This window comes from Pogona vitticeps, chromosome 13 (assembly GCF_051106095.1).
Source record: "Pogona vitticeps strain Pit_001003342236 chromosome 13, PviZW2.1, whole genome shotgun sequence".
NCBI classification, from domain to species: domain Eukaryota; kingdom Metazoa; phylum Chordata; class Lepidosauria; order Squamata; family Agamidae; genus Pogona; species Pogona vitticeps.
The window spans coordinates 7,420,450-7,440,651 of NC_135795.1; the positions used below are offsets into that span (position 1 = coordinate 7,420,450).

The 20,202-nt window shown below is 46.1% G+C and overlaps 1 protein-coding gene across 23 annotated transcripts in view; it reads left to right on the forward strand.

Annotated features, from left to right (window-relative positions):
• MAPK8IP3 (mitogen-activated protein kinase 8 interacting protein 3) overlaps window positions 1-20,202 on the forward strand; it is a 74,520-nt gene that overhangs the window by 35,800 nt on the left and 18,518 nt on the right. For 8 of the 23 annotated variants that reach the window (XM_078381391.1, XM_072982680.2, XM_072982679.2 and 5 more), the window contains 8 exons: window positions 929-1,081; window positions 2,877-2,958; window positions 5,438-5,589; window positions 12,911-12,967; window positions 14,231-14,401; window positions 15,017-15,143; window positions 16,736-16,831; window positions 19,898-20,059. In XM_078381391.1, coding sequence (XP_078237517.1) covers window positions 929-1,081; window positions 2,877-2,958; window positions 5,438-5,589; window positions 12,911-12,967; window positions 14,231-14,401; window positions 15,017-15,143; window positions 16,736-16,831; window positions 19,898-20,059 — 1,000 coding nt within the window. The remainder of the gene's footprint in view (window positions 1-928; window positions 1,082-2,876; window positions 2,959-5,437; window positions 5,590-12,910; window positions 12,968-14,230; window positions 14,402-15,016; window positions 15,144-16,735; window positions 16,832-19,897; window positions 20,060-20,202) is intronic. The other 15 variants (XM_078381392.1, XM_072982685.2, XM_078381397.1 and 12 more) reach the window with 3 other exon arrangements.

A 20,202-nucleotide genomic window follows, 5' to 3' on the forward strand; every position in this document is an offset into this window, starting at 1 on the left:
TAAACATCGATCCAATTGCAGCTAAACATGGTTCATATGCCGGTTCTTCTACAAGTATAATCAGGATCATAAGCAAGCCAGTAGGGTGCTGTGGCTGAAACCTCCCCCCGATGATATTATGGCCTCTTTTGGACTAAAACTCTCCTGTAAGCAGCATACGGCACTGTTCAAGCTGCCTGCCGGATTCTGAGAATCATAAGCCAGAAAAGTAACTTTTTCTGAGTTCTGCCTTGGGGACCAGGTGGATTGGCTTTCAAGGAGTGGTGCAGTGAGTCCTCTGTCCAAGGCCCAATCCAACATCAATACACCATTTGGGTTTTTGGCTGAGGTGCTGAAGGAGGTCTTGTCTATTTTGGGGTCAAGCAACCATCTGCTCACCCATTCATATCACTTCGCTCGTGTGTTGGTCAAAGTTTTGCAAAGTTTTTTTAATTAAAGACAGCACACTACTAGACCTATTTACTTGTTCCTACTTTCACCCTTGGCAAACACCGTGGGTCAGCTATAGGCTCCTCTTTCAAATCATGGCAACTCTCTGGAAAAGCTGCCCACCTTCACCTCCTTCGGCAGCTCAGTCCTTGGGTCTCCATATGTTGATCAGCCACTTTCATTATCTCCAATTAATGACCCTGTTGAGAGGATAGGAATGAGAGTTAAAACCCGTCTGGGAACCCACAGTTGGGAAATGTTGCTAGACAGCCTGCTCTTCGTCATTTATTTGCTGCACTGGCATTTGATGTGAATGGTAATGTGAATTTTCTTTAAGCCAAAAAGCCCATTATTGAGCGGTTTGAGCCTCCAGTCTGCCACCTCCAGTTCTTCCCTATTTCAGTGAAGGATGCTTCCTCAGATGTTTTAATAATATCATGAGGACACCTTCAAGACTAAAGACTTCTTTCCTCTTTTCTTGCTTTTCACTGCTCTGAAGAAATGCTTTGAACATAGTGAAGAATGATTTAATTGCAAAAGTTGACCAGCTCACTGGGGAGCAGGAAGTGTTGAAAGGAGAGCTGGAAGCAGCAAAGCAAGCGAAAGCCAAGATGGAGGCCAGGATCAAAGAACTTGAGGAGGAGCTGAAAAAGTGAGTCTCTCTCTAACTCCTGTCCAAGTGAGTCTCTCTCAAACTCCTGTCCAAGTGAGTCTCTCTCTAACTCCTGTCCAAGTGAGTCTCTCTCAAACTCCTGTCCAAATGTCTTCTTGGCTGGAAGTCTCTTTGTGTCTACAGTGGCAAAAGAAGCAGCATATTGGATCAAGTGTTTCTAACTTTTTAAAAAAGGTCAATTAAAAGAGACAAGGAAGGGGCTTCGGTTTTGAGACTGTAGGAAGAATAGAGGGTGTTTTTAATTTGAAGTTTGGAAAAGTTAGTTTCCCAGAGTACAGCTTCAAGAACCCAGCACTAGTTCTTTAATAGATTTCCATTTCTGAGGTTTTTTTTGTATAGCATGTGATTTATCCATTCATGAATTCTTTTATATAAGATATAATATAGGTGCCTGACTTACACAGATCTGGCCCGTGATCTTAGCCAGCAAAATACGGGGATGCTCAAAGAAGTAGTGTAGGGGGACTATAAACAGGGTCTCTGAAAAGATTTTTGGTTGGGATTGTTGCAGATCTTAGATCTCTGTTCAGAGGATAGAAAAGGTACCATGTCCTCGGTTTTATAGCATCTCGCAGGGTAATGTCTGCCTGCACCATGATGGTCCATGTAACATCCCTGGATCTCTTTCAGCTGTCATGAGTTCAGTCTGCATTGACCGTATTTTTCCGTGCATAAAATGACACTTTTTTCCTAAAATCATTGGAGGAAACATTGAGGGTCGTTTTGTACATGGAAGGAGGCAGGGGTGGAGGCAAAGGAGCAGCCACACTTGGCCGCCTCTCACAGCTGCGCATTGACTGCTGCCGCCACCGTCTGATCGCTGCCTCCTCCTGCCAGGGCTCACCTCCAGCGCACGTCGCCGCCTTGTCCCCTGCCTGAAGGGAGTCTGCGAATGGCGCTGGGGGAGGCGATCTGGCAGCGGTGGCAGTCAATGGGCGGCCGTGAGAGGCGGCCAAGCGTGGCTGCTTCTTTGCCTACGTCTCTGCCACCTCTTGCTGCTGCCTCCGCCACCAGATGGCCTCCTCCAGCACCACTCGCGGGCTCCCTTCGGTCACAGGACGTGGCAATGTGATTGGGCAGCGGAGGCAGCAGGAGACGGAGGCGGAGCCGCCCCTCGCAGCTGCCCATTCACTGCTCCTCCGCCTCTGCAAGGGACAAATTAGGGGGTTGTCATTCACATTGGGGGGGTCTTATACACAGAAAAATACAGTAGTTAGGTGTCTCAGCTCATGTGTGTTAATGGGGGACAGATGTGGTGGCAGTTTTCCAAAAGGTCAGGAAAAGCCTTTGTGTATCCTATTGAACCTGCAGGTGAATGGCATTTTGAAATATTCTTTATTGTTTGAGCAGCACTTGTTGCCCTGAGCTGTTTTACCTCTCTTACATGTCTTGTGTGATATCCCTGCATTTCCCTCATGCCCTTCCTGTGCCAAGTGGAGAAAAAAAATGGTTTGGTCTACTGGTCAAGAGCTGATGGCCCAGGTGTTAAATGTCGTCCATCAGAAGTACGACAGTCGCCAGTTCAGGGTAGAAAACGGGAAGAGCCACCTGTGGGTCTACCCGTCCTGTTCCAGACCTGGGTTGTCACTGTGGCCCTAAGACTTCAGCCTCAACCACGATGTAGTGTCCTGTTCTTCTTCCCCCTTTTTATTTCGTTTTCATATGTGGGCACTAGAACCCATTGATTGCTGAAGAGCCTGGCTGTGTCTGCTGTTAAAGAGGGATGCCCAGGGAGCCCCTGCTTTTGATTAACTCTGTGTACTCTCTTTTCTAGAGTGAAATCAGATGTGATTTTTAACCGCCGAGAGACCAAAGAAGAGGTCGAGGATGTAAGCAGCTATCTCTGTACAGAATTGGTATATTACATTATTAAAATGCCTGGGGAAGGAGGGTTTCTTTCTTCTGGGGGGGAGGGATCCTTCCTGGTTTATTTCCTTGACTTCCAGTTGTAAGCCTTAGCCAGCGACAGTGGTTCTGTTTGAATATTCGTTTGTTCACAGCTACCACTATTTGGCTTTGACTAATGAGCAGACTAAGGGTGCCAATGCAGGTTGTTTAGTGAGTAAAGTTGTGCTTATAGATTTGATACTTTCTGCACCCTCGTTCTCGAGTGCATTGCCCTGAAGCCAACTCCGGGAGAAAGCTGGAAGAAGCTGTGTCTCCTGGGTTCACTAGGGTATCTTCTGCATCCAGACAAGCTTAAAAAGAAGGGTGATGCAGGCCATGTGAAGTAGAAAAAAACATGTGAAGTTCCCTGTCCTGTCTGACCATCACTGAAGATTTTTAGCTTTGCCGCTAATGACTAGGTTGAAAATGTGTGCCCTATTCCAGCTCAGCTTCACTCATCAGTGGCTGTCTGGCTACCTGATCCACAGTCCACCAGACTTGAGTACTCAGTGAAAGAGATATACAGTGGTGCCTCGCAAGACGAATGTAATTTGTTCCGCGAGTAGCGCCGTCTTGCGAAAAAATCGTCTTGCAAAAAGCGGCTTCCCATAGGAATGCATTGTAATGCATTCCTATGGGAACCTCACAAGACAAGTGAATTTTTTTCATCTTGCGAGGCATCAGTCTTGGGGGGGGAAATCGTCTTGCGAAGCACAGCCATAGAAGAAGCCATCTTAAGAGGCACCATAGCGATCCGGAAAAAACATTCATCTTGCAGTTTTTTCGTCCTGTGAAGCATTCGTCTTGCGAGGCACCACTGTAGTTCCAAACTGTCCTCTCCGTGCCACCTGGTAGCCAATTAGATCTCCAGGGAACTATTTAGATCAGTGGTTCCCAGCCTTGGGTCTCCAGATGTTGCTGGACTAAAACTCCCAGAAGGTTTCATCACTGGCTGGGCTGGCCAGGATTTCTGGGAGTTGTAGTCCAAGAATATCTGCGGGCCACAGTTGGGAACTACTGATTTAGATGATAGTTGTGATGGGGCAACTTGGCTACTGTGGTTGAAAGAGGCCAAGGCTTCCACTGCTTAGCTGCTTTTCCTGCTTGCTGTTCATCTCATGTCTCGATTATCTTGTACCAAGAACCAATCCGATTTTTGATCTCGTTATGCAGTTGATACAAGACGCAGACACTGCTAGTTCAGGTTCAGATTTGCCTTTTCTTTAAGAGAGCAGGTGAAGACAGGTATAACAGTTCAGAGTGGCAGAAAAGCCAATTATCCATGGGTGACTGGAAACAGTACTTTCTAATTTGGGGGACTGTCTTGCGGTGGAAGCGCATGGGTTAGGAAACTGGTTGCTGTCACCCTGACATATGAACGGCAGAGAGGGAGCTGAGTAGTGATGGGCACGAACCTCAGTTTGGAGGTTCGTGCTGGTTCGTAGGCGCAGCAACACAGGTGCCACGTGTTCCGCCTTCCCAGCCGATGCTCCATTCACCAGTCAGAGCACGTTCCTCTTCTCCTCTTCTTTGACCAGTCCCCAGCAGGAGCATGGGCTTGCCTGTCCTGCTCCTTGTCTGAGTGGATGATCAGCCAAAGAGGCGGGGCAGGGAAGCCTGTGCTCCTGCCAGGGACTGGCTGAACAGCCAAAGAGGAGGAGGAGGAGGAGCGCATGCCCACTGGTGAGTGGGGGATCCAGCCGGGGGGGGGGGAGAGAAAGGGGATGCGCGGCACCTGTCGTGGTGCATGTACAAACTGGCACAAACCTCCGAAACAAGGTTCATCCCCATCTCTAGAGCTGAATCTTTTGTCAGCTCTAACTCTTTCTTTTTATGATAGTTTTAGGCTGTTTGGCTAATGAATTGGATATCAACTCATGAAAATTAATAGGTTATTTCCAGAGAATGGAGGGAATGTATAGGCATGTAGTGCAAATGCACCCCAAAAAGGTTTTTGAAGGGAAAGTGAGGTAACTGTCTGAAGCACAGAAGGAGAGATGATATGCTGTACGTCTGAATTCAGAAGCTGGGGAAGGTCTTCCTTCTACATTTTCTCACTTTTAGTAATCCTGAACTTCTTGCATTCTATTGTCCTGTTTCCAAATTGGGCTCGTCTCAAAGTTTTTCATGTAAGGCTTTAATATGGGTTGACTAACATACAGTATGCATTAAAATTGGGAGACTAGTTAGACCTGGATACTAACTTGCATGTCTTAGAGGCTGCTAAAAAAGTATGCGTCTTTTTTGCTTTCTGCTTCTCCTCCATATGTGACATTTTCTTGCCGCAGGATTCTCCTTAGCTAGAATTAGAAGCCATCTGATTCGAGACGGGCGGGGTGGAAGGGAGAGAAGTTACAAAAATCAGGAGAGAAACTAACTTTTATGACTTTAGTTTTCTGGATTTCCCCTGTACTAACCTCCGTCCCCTTCCGTTTCCCACGGTTGAAGCCATCCTCCTCCCCCCTGCAGGACAACATCCCCATTGCCCAGCGACGACGGTTCACTCGTGTGGAGATGGCCCGGGTCTTGATGGAGCGCAACCAATACAAAGAAAGGTTGATGGAGTTGCAGGAGGCAGTCAGGTGGACAGAGATGATCAGGTAATGATGGTTGGTTGTTTTTTTGTCATGGCAGAACATCTTCAGAGGTGGACTGATAAATCTGAGCGTTCGTCACAATGGTCCGTGTAGCCAAGAACCCAGGAAGAGTCCAAAAAGAGCAATCAATAACATATATCCATAGCAACTAAACAAATAGTTTTCATCTCCTCTGTGACAAACCCAGACCTACTGGGATCTGTCACACAGTTACACTAAGCTGCCACCAACCATTCCCTTTAAGAAGTCACACAGACCAGGGATGGATTTTTAAACAATAAAAAGAACAAGGTTTATTTTAAATACACACAGGGAAAAATAAACAATCAGGTGAATAAGATAAAGTAACGTGGCTTAGTTTCACTCATACATACACACAGTTTGGTTCACCCAGAACCTTAACTTAAAGCACAGACCCTGAACCTATCAGTTCTGGCTAACCAACAGACACCTGAACCTATCAGGTTGGTACTCTGACACACAGTAGTACCCTGTCTGACACACAGACTCCCACACCAACTCCTTCTTCCCAGCTGCTGCTTCGTCTGCTTAGCTTCTCCACACACGCATCACATATTTATACAGTACAGCCCCTCCTCCTGATGTCCCGCCTTCCACTCCCCATAGGATGGAACTTTCCCTCCAAACCCATGACAGACAGGTAACATCAGTGCTGTATGTAACACCTCCCCTCTTTAAAAGTTGTTTTGTAGGGGGAAAGCTAAGGTGCTTTTCACCAAAAAACAACCTGTATAAAATACACAAAAACAGTTATACATACCATATTATACTTACTCATACTTACACTCCAAGTTAACCATAGCAAATATGCATTTAAACATTTTACCATATACAGTACATCAATTTACCTTTATTAATACAAACCAAATTCAAAACCAGGTACATTTTACTTTTTATCAGCATTATATACACATAGTCCATGTTCTTTCGCCGTCTTCATTCTTCAGGTCTTCTTGATAAGGCGTCAGCAACACAGTTCACTGACCCTCTGACCACCTTCACTTCAAAGTCATAGTCCTGTAGGTTTAAAGCCCACCTCATAAGTTTGCTATTGTGGGTTTTCATTGTCTTTAACCATTGCAATGGTGAATGGTCAGTACACAGAATAAAATGTCTTCCCCAGATGTAAGGCTTGGCCTTCTGGATCGCGTAGACTATGGCCAAACACTCCTTCTCCACGGTTGCCAAATGTCTCTCACCTTTTTGAAGTTTCCTACTCAGGTAGGACACTGGATGCTGGTCACCATTCTCATCCTCCTGGCACAGAACTGCTCCTACCCCGCTGTTAGACGCATCGGTGTAGATGATGAACTCCCGGTCGAAGTCTGGAGCACGCAGCACAGGATAGTTGATTAACGCCTCCTTCAACCTCTGGAACGCCGCCTCACAGTCGCTGGTCCACGGGATGCGGTCATCAGCCTTCTTCCTCGTCAGATCGGTCAGCGGAGCCGCAATCTCGCTAAACCTCGGGATGAACTTTCTGTAGTAGCCCACCAACCCAAGAAATGATTTGACTTTTTTCTTGGTGTTGGGTCTAGGCCAATCACGAACAGCTTCTATTTTGGCCTCCAGGGGTTTTATCACTCCTCCCCCTACCATGTGACCCAAGTATTTTATTTCTGGGCTACCCAGCTGACACTTGCTGGCCTTTACTGTTAGCCCTGCTGCACTTAGCCTCTGCAGCACTAACTCCAGGTGTATCAGGTGATCTTCCCAGGTATTACTGAAGATCCCTATGTCGTCAATGTAGGCCACTGTAAAGTCACTGAGCCCTGCCAAGGTCTGGTCCATCAGCCTTTGGAATGTGGCTGGTGCATTTCTGAGACCAAAGCTCAGGACTCGAAACTCATAGAGACCAAAAGGGCTGCAAAAAGCAGTCTTTTCTTGATCCCTGGGATCAATTCTTAATTGCCAATATCCCTTTACCAGGTCCAATGATGAGATGAACCGACAACCCCCTATGGTTTCAATCAGGTTGTCTAGCCTGGGCATTGGGTAGGCATCAGGAGTGGTTACACGGTTTAATTTCCTGTAATCGACACAAAACCTAATGCTCCCATCAGGCTTGTCCACAAGGACTATCGGAGAGGACCAAGGACTAGAAGAGGGGACGATTATGTTCTCCCTCAGCATCTCGTCCAGCTCCTTCCGCACCTTGTCCCTATAGGGTCCCGTTACTCGGTATGGGGATACTGCCTGCGGGGGTGCATCCCCTGTGTGGATCCGATGCATCACTCCCTTCACTATCCCCGGCTTGTTGGAAAACACCTGTTGATATTTACTAAGCAGCATTTTTAGTTCTTGCTGCTGGTCTTGGGTGAGTGCAGGACTGATCTTTACCTCCTCTGGGTTGTATTTTACTTCCCCTCTACCCTCCCAGAAGGGTAATTCAGCTTCCTCACTCTCAGCTGCTTTTATCGCGAATAAAACCCTCTGTTCCCCTCTGTAGTAGGGTTTTAGGGCATTCACATGAACCACCCTCCTTGCTTGGTTCTCCTCCTGCTCTATTAGGTAGTTCAGGTCTGACATCTTGGAAATGACCCTATATGGTCCTGCCCATTTGAGCTGCAGTTTATTCTCTCTGCAGGGCCTAAGCCAAAGCACTTCCTCCCCTGGGTCAAAGTGCCTCTCTCTAGCTTTGTGGTCATACCATGTTTTCTGTCTGACCTTCTGAGCTTGCAGGTTTTCTGCTGCCAGCTCTAGATTTCTCCTTAGGTCATTCATCAAGGTGTCTATGTAAGTCACAACGTCTTGTGGGTCATCCTGGGTGATCTGCTCCCAATTTTGTTTGATCAAATCAAGGGGCCCTTTCACCCTTCTTCCAAATAAAAGTTCAAATGGACTGAACCCGGTACTGGCTTGTGGCACTGATCGATAAGCAAACAAAAGGGATTGCAGCTTCTGGTCCCAATTGTTTGGATTCTCTGCCAAGTAAGCCCTAATCATGCGCATTAGAGTCCCATTGAACTTCTCAGTTAACCCATTACTTTCCGGATGATAGGCAGTGGTTTCCTTGTGCTTAATTCCACAGATTTGCCATAAGCGTTTCATGAGCTTTGATGTGAACGATGCTCCCAAATCTGTGATTATCTCTGAGGCAAATCCCATCCTGGACATATACCCCACCAAAGCATCGGCCACTGTGTTAGTTTCGATGTTAGTCAAGGGTATGGCTTCAGGATACCTTGTGGCATGGTCCACAATTGTTAGAATGAACCTGTTCCCCCTCTTTGTGGCCTTGGGCAAAGGTCCCACAATATCCACCCCTATGCATTTGAACGGAGTGTCAATCACAGGCAAAGGGCACAACTTTGCTTTGGTCCTGTCGCGGTTATTCCCCTGCCTTTGACACACATCACATTGTTTACAGAACTCCCTGATCTGCTTCCCTATGTCAGGCCAGTAGAAATTCTGTGTGATTCTCTGCTGTGTTTTGTTCACTCCTAAGTGCGCAGCAAACATGTCAGAGTGACCCCTTTGTAAGATCATGGGGCGATACTTTTCAGGTACCACCAGCTGACTTCTGATCCCATCTCCCCCTTTTGAGATATTCCTCAGGGTTTCTCTATATAAAACTCCCTTTTCCTCCAGAAATCTCACTGGGGTTTCAGGTGTTAGCTGGGCGTCAGTCACCTGTTCAAAACACTTTTGGAGAGTGGCGTCTGCCTTTTGCTCCTGTCCAAATCTGCTGTCTGTGGTTAAGGTTTCCACCACAGCTTCTGAACTCCCCTCTGCTTCCGCCTCTGGCTCATCATTACCCCCCTGAACTGTCCCCGTGGTGGCTTGTGAGCGTGTAATCACTAGCACCCGTTTCACATGTTCAGCCAGGTCATTTCCCACGAGCACGGCTGCTGGCAGAGTCGATGAAATCGCTATCCGCCAATCTCCCCTCCAGCCTTGAAAGTGGACAGGTACCTCTGCTACTGGCAGAGAGATTACCTGCCCCTCAATCCCTGCCACCTTCATGCTCTCATTTGGGATTACAAACTCCCGAGGAATAATATCTGGATGGCATAGGGTTACCTGGGAACAAGTGTCCCGCAGCCCCCTATACTGACGGTCAAGTATTCCTACGTCCACCCCTGCTGTCTCAAACAACTGAGAATCTGTTTTTATCAGCAAGCAGCGCTTTACCTCCACCAGAGGACCATTTTCCTCAGCCTGATCAGCAGAGGCAGCTGTTCCAGACTGAGTAGTCATGGCAACAGGCTCCCTCTGTGACACTGAGCCTTGCTCTTTCTGGACACAGAACACAGCTTTTGGCTTGGTCCCACTAGAATCCTGAGGCACCATTCCTTTTAGCTGCTTTAATTTCTGACACTCTGAGATTAGATGACCCTTTCCCTGACAGAAATAACATTTTCTGGTGTATTTTGATTCTCTCTCATCTTGTTTTGGTTTTCCCTCCAAAATCTGAGGTCTTAGTTTCATGTCTGAGGGCTTCCCTTCACCATGGGCCCCTCCCCCTTGCTGGCTTTTCCCTGGTCCCTGAGAGTACTTGCTGTAGGTTTCTTTGGGTTTACCTACAGATTTCCCCTCACCCAAGGGCTTTCTTATTTGGGAAATAAAATCCGCGATCTCTGCGGCTGCTGCCACAGATTTCGGTTTCCTTTCCCTCACCTGGAATTTCAATTCCCCATGCAGGACTGAATAGAACTGTTCCAGTGCTATCAAATCTTTAAGCTGCTCATAGGTCTCTGTTCCCTCCTGCGATAGCCATTTCTCAAGCAGCCTCACCAATTGGGCCCCCACTTGGGTAAAAGTCTGTTCTGGTTTTTTCGTGAGGGACCTGAATCTTTGTCTCAGCTGCTCTGCATTTATCCCATGTCTGGCAAACACCAGTTTTTTAAACTCTGCAAAATCTTTCATCAGTTCCTCAGGCATCTCGGCATAAACCTCAGCCAGGCTACCACTGATTAAAGATCGCATGATGGTCATCTTCTCAGTTTCCCTCACTGAGAAGTCCACAAACGCTCTTTCCACTAAGGAAAAGAACACCTCAGGACAATCTCCCTTGTGGTACACAGGGAATTTCTTCAGGTCAGCCTTAGACAATTGGCCTCCCTCAGAATCCCGATTGTTATTATTGTTCTGGTTCATCATTTCCAGTTTTCTTAATTCAAACGCCATTCTTTCTTTTTCCAGAGCAATTTTCTCTCTCTCCCTCTCCATTTCCATTCTCTCTCTCTCCAATCTTTCTTCCCTTTCCAATCTCTCTATTTCAAATTGCCTCTGTTTCTCTCTTTCCCTTTCTTCTCTTTCCCTTTCCCTTTCCTCCACTTCAAATTGCCTCATCCTCAGTTCATGCTGTTGGGCTATGAGCATTTTTCTCAGTTCTGGGTTCTGCTCTCCTGTGCTGTCACCTTGCACTGAGCCAAATTCATCCTCAGAACCTTGGTCAATCTGGGGGTCTTTCACTTCACTCATGTCTGCTATCTGGCTTCGAGTCAAGGGCATAATCCCCCCTCAGAACAGGCTGCTTTAAAAAGTCAAGCCTCAAAATAAAACGACCACTTTTTTCCTTCTGCCTCAGAACCAGCTCTCCCTAGAGATTGCTGCTGTTCTTCAGCACTAAACTTGCAACAGTATCGAGTCAGAGCCTACCCCCCTCTGCTGGGCCTCTCAGCTGGCAAGCTAGATCACTGTTGCTACGCAGTTTTGCCTCAGCTTTTCCCGCCAAAACTAGGCTGCCTCAGAGCACCTTAATCTAAGTCTCCCCAGTTGGCACGTTCTTCTACTAGCGCACCTCCCCGTGAGGTACACCTAGAAGATTACCTACGCGCCTCAGACTGTCCCTGACTAGACCCCCCTTGCTCTGGGCACACTTGCCAAGGCTTTGCTGGACCACTGGACAACTGGACCAGTCGTATCCCACACGCTGGACACCAATCAATGTGACAAACCCAGACCTACTGGGATCTGTCACACAGTTACACTAAGCTGCCACCAACCATTCCCTTTAAGAAGTCACACAGACCAGGGATGGATTTTTAAACAATAAAAAGAACAAGGTTTATTTTAAATACACACAGGGAAAAATAAACAATCAGGTGAATAAGATAAAGTAACGTGGCTTAGTTTCACTCATACATACACACAGTTTGGTTCACCCAGAACCTTAACTTAAAGCACAGACCCTGAACCTATCAGTTCTGGCTAACCAACAGACACCTGAACCTATCAGGTTGGTACTCTGACACACAGTAGTACCCTGTCTGACACACAGACTCCCACACCAACTCCTTCTTCCCAGCTGCTGCTTCGTCTGCTTAGCTTCTCCACACACGCATCACATATTTATACAGTACAGCCCCTCCTCCTGATGTCCCGCCTTCCACTCCCCATAGGATGGAACTTTCCCTCCAAACCCATGACAGACAGGTAACATCAGTGCTGTATGTAATAGTTTTCATCTCCTCAACAAGCAGGTCTTTTGTGAAGCTAATGGTTCTTAAGTAATATTCAAATGCAGTAGGACACCCCCCTCCATCCACATGGATTGGTTCCAAGCCCCCCTCTGTGAATGCTGAAAATGACAAACGTTATTCATAGTGCAGGAAAAGAAAAAAATCCAAATAGATACCTTGACTTACGAACGTCCCTATCTACGAACATTTTGACATACGAACAGCTCTGTTCGCAGAAATTGGCATCGACTTGCGAACAGAGCCTCGACCTACGAACGAAAAAAGGCAGGGGAAAAGGGTGGGAAATTTAAATTTCCCACCCTTTTCCCCTGCGTTTTTGCCTTCGGACGTCTCCAAGGGCTTTCCCCCCCGACATCAGAGGAAGCCCTTTGAGACCTCTGAAGGCAAAAAGGCAGGGGGAAAGGGCAGGAAATTTGAATTGATACGGGGTGAAACGATGAATAAGGGAATCCTACAGAGCTTACTTTTCTTCTTTTTCTAAATGAATACCCAAATGCTGGAATACAAACAGCCTTGGTCCACAGAAGTTAAAAACTTGATGAGTTATTTTTAAATGGACACCACGAAGCTCCAGATAATTAATTCTATTTTGTAGACAAATCTAGTTGTTAGTCTCATCTAGAGTAGACTTTTGACTCATTAAGCCTTTGGCTCATTCATACTTTCCATTCTTCCAATAAGTTTCACTCTTTCTGTAGTTTACTCTAACTGACATGGGTGGTGTGGGATTCTTAAGACTTATAACCTAAAGCATTAATCTATCCAAGTCTTGTGTTCCAGCCACTTCATGGTTTGTTGCTTGCCAGTCCTTCCTGCAAAAATAGGCCTTGTTAAACCGTGTCCTTGAGGAACTTTCTGTTCTCTTTGTTCCACAGAGCTTCGCGGGAACATCCTTCTGTTCAGGAGAAAAAGAAATCAACAATTTGGCAGTTGTAAGTAAGGTCTTTGCTGCTTATGACGATCCAGAAGTGGTAAGGCAAGGTGCCTTTCTGAGTTAGCGGCTGAAGCCACAATAACTGTACCAGACCCTTTTAAAGAAGGAAATGGGGTTCATAAATATGCTGGGTATGAATTTGGGTACTGTCATGGTGACTGGACATTCTTGTCACTTAAATCTGGGTGTTTTTGCATTGCACCATAAGGGAGAGGGAGAGAGAGACAGAGGAGATGCCACTTTCACTGGTAAAGGCCAGTTCATAGAGATCACCCTGGATAATTGCCAAAATAAACCCGTCCATGTTGATCCATGCTGTCCGGGGCTCTCTGAGCCGGATCCACCAGATCAACATACGTTCGGCGATTTGGCCATGGAGAGAATTTCAGAATGGTAATTCCAGACCCACCAGCTAACCCTAAAGCTAGAGTGGGCAGGATTTCCCTATCACACCCTTTTGCAAAGGACCCCTTGAGATTCTCTGAAAGTGCGGGGGGGGGGGAAGAGAATAGAACTGATTAAGGAAATAAGAAGCCATTGCAACACATGCTTCATTGTCGCTAGCAATCTCTTTATGTCATCTTCTGGTCTGGTGCTGACTTTCTAAGCACTAGCCCAGTGTGGGCGATGCGTGGATAACATCACATCCCTCAGCAGATGCCACAGCTCCCACCCTCCTTGTTCTCTTGGATTTTAACATAAAACGTTCAAGGAAGAATTGCAGATCCCAGAAGCTTCTCGGACTGGCAGTTCTTAGGGAGAGGAAAGCATGGTGCTTCGTATTAGTGAAAAGTTTTATTTTTTCACTTTTTTTTTTGAGGGGAAAAGTGGAGTAAACATTTGAGTCTCTCCGGTCTTAAAAATCTAAAAAATGAGGTATGGTTTATATCTTGTATCAGGGTGGATCAAGATTAAACCACCACCCCATCACACCAAACTTGCTGATCCCTTGCTGAGCTGATCACTTCCATCTAGAGATGGGCGTGAACTGCAGTTTGGAGCTTGGCTGCGGTTCAGCAGGTTGGACCCACAAGGTTGTGTGTGGGTACCCTGGATTCTCCACCTTGCCCTCTGAGTGGGCGCCTGTGGGAGAAGGTGGTGGTGGGGGAAATCCAGGGCACCTTCGCAACACCCGCAAGCCACATCCGCTAAACCGTGTGCCAGCCTGCAATCCGGGCCCATCTCGGCTTCCATCTAATAGTTGCCGATCTCTGTTTCAAGTCGCAGTTCTGCACATCTTTCTTTCCTTCTTTCTCTCCAGCTTCAGCCGCCTATTCAGCTCCTCCTCCAGCCCTCCACCAGCAAAGAGGAGTTACCCGTCAGTGAACATACACTACAAATCTCCAACGGCGGCTGGGTTCAGCCAGCGCCGCAGCCACACCATGTGCCAGATCTCTGCTGGGAACCGTACCCTTGAGTTCTTCCCCGATGAGTGAGTTTATCATCTGCTTCAGCTCGTGAGCCTGCTTGGCTGAAACCGATGCTGTGGCTCTAAAATGCACGCTGGATGAATGCAGGCAGGGCGGTACAGCTGGAAGTGTAGTGAACTGGAATTAGCTCCCTGATGGGCTCAGTTTTCTTATCCGTTTTTTATTTCACCCATGTTCTTTATTTATTTTAAGAAATTGCATTTCACACTTCTTCGGGTTAGATGTCAGGGTATCAGGATGCGGGGGGGGGGGGGAAGGGAATGGTTGACTGGCTAGAAATCTGAACAAGAAAGTTTCTGAAAAAAGGTGAGACATACAATATTTTGTTGAAATATTTTGCTGCAGGGCTACTAGTTTTCAATAATTAGCCAAATGCTGTGAAGTGGATTGGAACCACAATAACAAAAGGGCACAGATTTTTCCCAGTGTGTCCCTGCCTAATCAGAGGCTCAAATCCTGCAGCCTTCTTCCCTGCTTGGTGTTTGTTTTTTGTCGGAATTTCCTCTCTTGCTGTTTCCACCACCACCACCCTGTTGCCCTGGCAATGCTTCCTTGACCTTCTGCCTCTTGTTTCTTAACCATAGATTGAGAAGTAACACTGTTGCTTCTCTCCTCAGTGACTGCACGTCATCCGCACGCCGCGAGCAGAAGCGCGAGCAGTACCGCCAAGTCCGGGAGCATGTGCGGAATGATGACGGTCGCTTGCAGGCTTGTGGGTGGAGCCTGCCCGCCAAGTACAAGCAGGTAAGGGTTTCCTGGAGGGCGGGGGCCGGATCTGCCAGTCACACCACAGAGACACCTTCTAGTGGAGAGACAACTTCTTTCTTTTTCTCATACTCACCTTTTTACATTAAATGTGTGCTAATGATCCTTGGAACAGCGGTGCTGTCTTGTAGGTAAGCCTTCAGAGGGTATTTGGCAGCCAAAAATACCTGATATGTATTTAATTAATTTGCTCTTCAGAGCCTACTTCAGTTTTTGCTTATTTGTTTGTCTCTTGTGCCTCCCACGCATGGATTAATCTTGTGCCTGTGCAGCAGAATCTTAAAGCAAAAGCATTTTGCGGGATCCCTGCCCACCCACCCTTAACGGGAAATACACGGGGCTCCTACCTTCTCCTCAGTTTCTTTTTATCATCCACATAGTCAGTGACATCTTTGAACAATTGCACTGATAGTTCTGGGCTTGGCCTACCTTTTCTGCCCCATCCTTTCGCTTACCCTCCGATTCTTGAGGGCTTGGTCTTCACAGCTTTCCCTACTCAACTCTTTGAATGTGCACCACGCCAACCTTCTTAATGAAGTGCATTTGGTGGGGGAACAAGATCCCTCAAACAGAGGGCTACTGGGAGTGCCTGTTCTGTCTAGGAGAGAGGTCCATATCACAGAAATGTGATGTCACTGCTAGAACTTGCCAGAGGAGTGAAGGGGAATCACCTCCCCACGCATACTTTGGTTCCTGTGCTTGGTACGTAAGAGGCGGAGAGCATTCCTCCTGTCTGTACCAAACCGTTCACTGACATGTGTGCGACACCTTGTTGCTACTGGTAACCAAGCGGATGCTCAAATACAAGACTGTTTTAATGACTATGTATGCATTTTCTTCATTCGATATTGGAATCATCGGATCATGGGGTTGGAAGGGGAGCCTCTAAGGCCATGGAGTCCAACCCCCTGCTCAAGGCAGGAATCGAAGCAGATCGGATAGAGTGGGGTCCCATTTTCTCTTGAAGGCCCCCAGCCTTGGAGCGCTCGCCACCTCCCGAGAGAATTGTTTCCACTGTTATACTCTAAAAGTTAAGAATTTTTTTTGTGGAAGAGTTAGCCCTGTTCATCTGCGCAAGCATATCAAGCAAAACCCGAAGAACCGGAAGAAAGCAAAACAAAATTTTATCTGTTTTCATGTAAGCTTAAAATCTAATGGTTAGTCTTTAACGTGCCACATATTTTTGTCTTTTTATTTTGTTTTGTTTCTTTGGATGTTGTCTGTTTTTCCTGATATTTAGCCATAACCGGGCTTCCTGATGTTCGAGCCCACTATTGCATATTCTGCACTCTGGGGTGACTTGAGGACGGATCCTGCCCCTCCTCTGTATTTGAAAAGTGCTGTCATATCTCCCCTCAAATGTCTATGCATGCACAGACGCACGCACACATTCCACAGGCATAGATACACACACACACACACACACACAAACACACATACACAGGAAATTATTTGGCCACCAGGGGAAGCAGGAGGCCAGCCAAAAGGAACCTTTCAGCTGTTCTGGTAAAGTTCATTTCTGGTGCTTGAAGTTATGTCTGTTTGTGTTGCGTTCTTTTCTTTCCTAACAGCTGAGTCCCAATGGCGGTCAAGAAGACAACCGAATGAAGAATGTCCCAGTGCCTGTGTATTGCCGTCCACTGGTAGAGAAGGATCCAACCATGAAGGTGAACATTACAAATTTATTCCAGTAGAACATAGTGTCGGATACAGTGGGGTCTCGACTTACGAACGGCTCGACATACGAACGTTTCGACTTACGAACTGCTCTCATAGGAATATATGGACTCGACTTATGAACTTAGATTCGAGTTACGAACTCTTTTTTTCCTTTTTTTAAATGCTAAGTCATCTTAGGTTAAAAGGAAAAAAAGAAAAAATATCCCCCTCTAGTGGCAGAAGGCGGAATAGCAGCTTCCCATTAGTTTCTATGGATGAAAAGAGCAGATACGGATTAAATGGTTTTCAATGCATTCCTATGGGAAATGCAGATTCGACTTAAGAACTTTTCGACCTGAGAACTGCCTTCCAATATGGATTAAGTTCATAAGTCGAGACCCCACTGTAATATTAAAAAATGGACTGCTCAAGATAAAAGGGAGAATTTTAAAACTTTTTGCAGATGATTTGGCAATTACAGTGTTATATCCTCATCGAGAATTTGTCCATACTCTCAGAATGTTTTCTGATTGGAAACCAGTAAACCAAGTTTGGAAACCAATAAAGAGAAATCTAAAATATTAGCCCTTAACATGAACCACAAGCTCAGTGACAATTAGCCTAAGTCTACTAATATGTGACTTTCTGTCCTTAAACATTCTCTAAATGTTTAAGGAGTTATCATTCCATAGCACCTCTCTGAAATAATCTCATTAAATTTTAAACCTTCCATCAGGCAAAGCAAAAAACTGGAATAAACTTGATTTGTCACGGATGGGATGAATACAGTAGCAGCTATTAGGATGGTCTTGCTTGTGAGGGTCTCTGATTTATTTTAAACAATATTAGTTGCCACTTGGTTTTTCTTATCATGGCAAAACCTTCTTTCTCACCCTATCCATAAGTTTGAAAAGAACAAGACTCCTGAATTCACTTGCTTGTAAACGGCAGAACAAGAGTGGCTTAGATTATACCTAACTTAAAATTTTGTTATGCTCCCTTGCCAGTGGACTCCTGAAATGGGGTATTGACTCATTGATGTATTTCATGGGCTACCCTTCCAAATCCACTCACTTCTTAGAATTATTACCATGGCAAATACCTTTCCTATACAACGTCTAGGGACATGGTGGCGCTGTAGGCTAAACTGCAGAAGCTTGTGCTGCAGGGTCAGAAGACCAAGCAGTCGTAAGATCGAATCCACGTGATGGAGTGAGCGCCCGTCGCTTGTCCCAGCTCCCGCCAACCTAGCGGTTAGAAAGCATGCAAATGCGAGTAGATTAATAGGGACCACCTCGGTGGGAAGGTAACAGCGTTCCGTGTCTAAGTCGCACTGGCCATGTGACCACGGAAGATTGTCTTCGGACAAACGCTGGCTCTATGGCTTGGAAACGGGGATGAGCACCGCCCCCTAGAATCGAACACGACTGGACAAAAATTGTCAAGGGGAACCTTTACCTTTACCTTACAACATCTTTCAAATTTGGGAATACTGAGTATAAGAAGTCAATTTTCTCCTCCGGTTTCCTTCTTATGTCATCTGCTCTTCACGATTCAAAGTAAGTTTGTTCATTTTAAATATTGGGGCTTATGCCATTTGAAAGACTAATCTGGTTTTTTTTTCCTAAAATAGATGTCAAAATTTGTGCCGGCTTGTACTTCCCACGTTATACTTCAAGTTTTATCAAGTTATCAATTATGTATCTCACCTCCTAATTAGAGATGGGGGGATTCGTATACGGATACGAAAATCCCTGCACAGGTGGCGTTAACGAGGCTCCACCCCCATGGGGCTGGATGGTCCACTCACCGATCCGCCATGAACGCGGACAGCGTGATTCTACCAATGGTGCCGCAGTGCGCGATCCGCTCGCCACTCTTTGACCTTGCAGCGGGGCGTGTCCTCCCGCCTCGTGCCAGGAGCAGCGAGCGGATCGCGTGCTGCAAAGCCATTCGTAGAATCACGGCATCCATGTTGGATTGGTCAATGGACCGTCCGGCCCTATGGGACTGGACCCTCATTGACACCACCTGTGCGGGGATATACGTATTCGTATCTAAACGTGCTCACCCTCTGATTTTGTTGGAAACACTGTATGATTATTCTCTTAGGGTCTCAGTTTGGGAAAAGATCTCAACTGTTCAGTTGACACTATTCAAGGGGCTTCTATAGTGAGTGAAATACCTGTGAAATGTACTGTAATTGGGAAGTTGAGTCATGGCAACTGGACTTCTTTCCTGTGAGTTTGAAATGTTTCACTACTCCTCCAAGTAGCTTCTTCAGTCTGAGGAGAGTTGGTAGGAGACTCCTGACAGATCCCCCACGTTGGTTTCACTTCCCCCTGGTCTGAATAGGGTCATTAGATGAACAAATGATGGGGAGGTGAGTGAAAATCCCACTCCTGCAGTTCTTCTCCCAATAAGGATTGCTAATTTCAACCTAAATCCAGTTGCCGTGACTCAGTGTCCAGATAACCTCACCTGGATGACTGAAAATCTTCACAGATACCTGTGAAATGTGTCATTTTCTACTGTCCTGAATTAAGTCACTTCACTATTAATATAGTGCTCCTTGAGAACTAGAGAGAAAATGTTGCAATGACCTTGAAAGAAGGATTCGTATACTACATACAGGACTTCTCTCTGTATGTTCTGCTAGTGGACTCTTCCTTTTGTGTTTGTTCTGAATTCAATTTTATTTTGGATGTACATTTGGACACCCCTATCCATGAGGGATCAGTTCCAAGCCCACCCCCCGGGTAGATGCTGAATAACATGGATTATAGTGAATGCTATTTTAATAGTGAATCCTATACATAGCATGGGCTCTGGCTTCCTTTAGTGGCCAGTTCTGGTAACTTCATCTGTAGATGATTTTTTAAAAAATATTTTCAGACCATGGATGAGTGAATCAGCGGATACTAATCCCGTAGTCCTACTGTATTGATCAAAAAGACAATGCAGAGACATACATGGTCAACATTTGCGCATATTTTGATGTGCTGTCCATCTTTTCCCCCATCTAAAAAAACATCTACTATTCTTTGTTCAAACGTTGTTTCTTTTATTCTTAGTTGTGGTGTGCGGCTGGAGTCAACTTAACAGGTTGGAAGCCTGTGGAACCGGATGCTGCAAATGGGCAGAAACCCGAACCTGGATGTGATCCTCTGACTTGTGATCGGGAAGTGGAGGGAGAGAGTACCAAGAGTAACCATACGTCGCCAGAAAAGAAAACGGTTGGGCATGATTTTTCATTTTCCTCTTCCTTACGTTTGTATAATTAGATACAGTGGTGCCTCGCTTAGCGATGTTAATCTGTGCAGCAAAAATCGCTGCTAAGCGATTTCATCGCTAAGCAATTTTAAAAAGCCCATAGAAA